This window comes from Pundamilia nyererei, unplaced genomic scaffold (assembly GCF_000239375.1).
Source record: "Pundamilia nyererei isolate P.nyererei 1_Seehausen unplaced genomic scaffold, PunNye1.0 scaffold00132, whole genome shotgun sequence".
NCBI lineage: Eukaryota > Metazoa > Chordata > Actinopteri > Cichliformes > Cichlidae > Pundamilia > Pundamilia nyererei.
Window position 1 is genome coordinate 159,258 of NW_005187533.1, and position 1,880 is coordinate 161,137.

Sequence of the window (1,880 nt, forward strand, 5' to 3'; positions counted from 1 at the left end):
TTGCTCTCTTTTTTATTCGGGCTACTTAAATTTATTTTGGGCTACCAAAAACTGAAGAGTCCCTGCCTGAAGGGCTACCAGGGATTTTGAAATTTTGAGAGCTCTGTATTCCTAAAGACAATTTAAAGAAATGTTGAGAAAGCTGCCTAAAAGAGTTCAGGCTCTGTTAAAGAATAAAGGTGGTCATGCCAAATGTTGACTTTCAAGCTTGTTAGAATTAAACAAAACCCAATTTTGGCTCATAAACTGCATTTCCAAGTATCTTTGTGCATGTTTCAATAAATCATGGCCCCTTGTTCCCATTTTCCTAGCAAAATATAAAGAAGCGAGACTACTGCCCCTGGAAGATAAAAAGTGCATAAGCAACGCTTCAGTTGCCATCTTTTCCATCAATAACCTGTCTCTCCATTCCATAACAATCTTTTTTTTCTCCTTTGTGGGGCTTTTTGGTTGTTGTTGTTTTGGAAAAGCTGTTAGCCAAAATAAAATTTGCTTGTCATACCTCAGTATCACAAATATCTTCTGTTCTGGACACTTTGACAACAAAAAACTCACCAAAAACACATTTTTGTGAGCCAAAGTGACATGAAATTTCTTGATTATTGTTCCTCGTCTGGTTTTTGTAAAACCTTTGGGTTGCAACAAACAAAGTGTTCATCTAACTGTGTCGTAAACCTACCGGAGCAGCTCATAAGTACACGATGGCACATCTGCCAAATCCCTATCAGCACTTCCTCCCCCCCAACACACACACAAACACACACCTGAGGTGGCTGATTTTCCAGGCAGCAGTATGGAAAAGAGTTGAGGTGATGAATAAGCCGGTGAGGCCGCTCCCATAGAGCCAGGCAGCGACACGATGCCATCGGTCCACGGAGAGAAAGTAGAGGACGGACCCACCGACCATACTGGGAAGAATCCACAACTGGAAAAGATTCAAATATCCAATAATCATGTCAGACTTTAATATGTGCAGTTCATTCACACTCATGTTCATAATGCTAATCAAGTTCCAAACAGGTAAATAAATAAATAAATGTACCCAGAGCTCCATCCCCTTACACAATTAACTTTCTTTACCGCCGTCATGAAAAATGGCATTTTTTACTCTTCCTAAAAATGAAACTTTTCACATTTCTCTTCCTCTGAGCCCAGGAGAAATCACTTTTTGATAGCACTCTTGAGCTCTAGTAAAGTTTCGCTTAGCAGAAAGTCTGGCTCTGTCCAAAACAACGCTGATTAACACCTTTGAAAAATAACACATTGTGCTTTCATGTGTGGGATTATTTATTTGCCAGACTTAATAACTCCGTGGTTATTATAACAGCGTATAACTCCCCCATAAATCCACGAGGAGTTTATTACCTTTGAGCAGAGCCAATAAAATTTCCGCTTTATTTCCACTCATTGTGGCGTCGTGTTTTCTCATCAAACCCCCAGCAAGAAATAATAATAATAATAATAATAATAAAGCACGTAAGTATATTTCCCAAAAAGGTCATAAACTATATTTACGGATTTTGTATTTGATGTTATTCTGTGAACAACCAGGGGACAAAAGTGGGATATAAAGAAAATATTAACCACGATTTCACTAAAAGTCCACTTGGATCCTTTATAAGTGTTAATGACTGATGAAAACTGAACTTTTTTTGGTAACAGAAGTAGGACATTTTGTTTGTATGTTTACGAGATACACCGACTCACATGCTAATGGGCTTTGTGGCAGGAGAGGGGATGATCAAAACATACATCATGAACACAAATGGCTATAGAACATCCTGTTTAAAGCTTTACGGCCATTAGAGCTGTAGTGTCTCCTCTCGCTGCTTGTATCATTCACTCTCACTGAGAAGATGCATATGGAGGACACAAGCTGC

At 38.9% G+C, this 1,880-nt stretch overlaps 1 protein-coding gene across 1 annotated transcript in view; it reads right to left on the bottom strand.

The window, feature by feature from the left end:
- Window positions 1-1,880, bottom strand: part of mmd2a (monocyte to macrophage differentiation-associated 2a) — a 16,562-nt gene that overhangs the window by 9,153 nt on the left and 5,529 nt on the right. Inside the window, exon 3 of the mRNA XM_005743468.2 lies at window positions 765-925. Coding sequence (XP_005743525.1) covers window positions 765-925 — 161 coding nt within the window. The remainder of the gene's footprint in view (window positions 1-764; window positions 926-1,880) is intronic.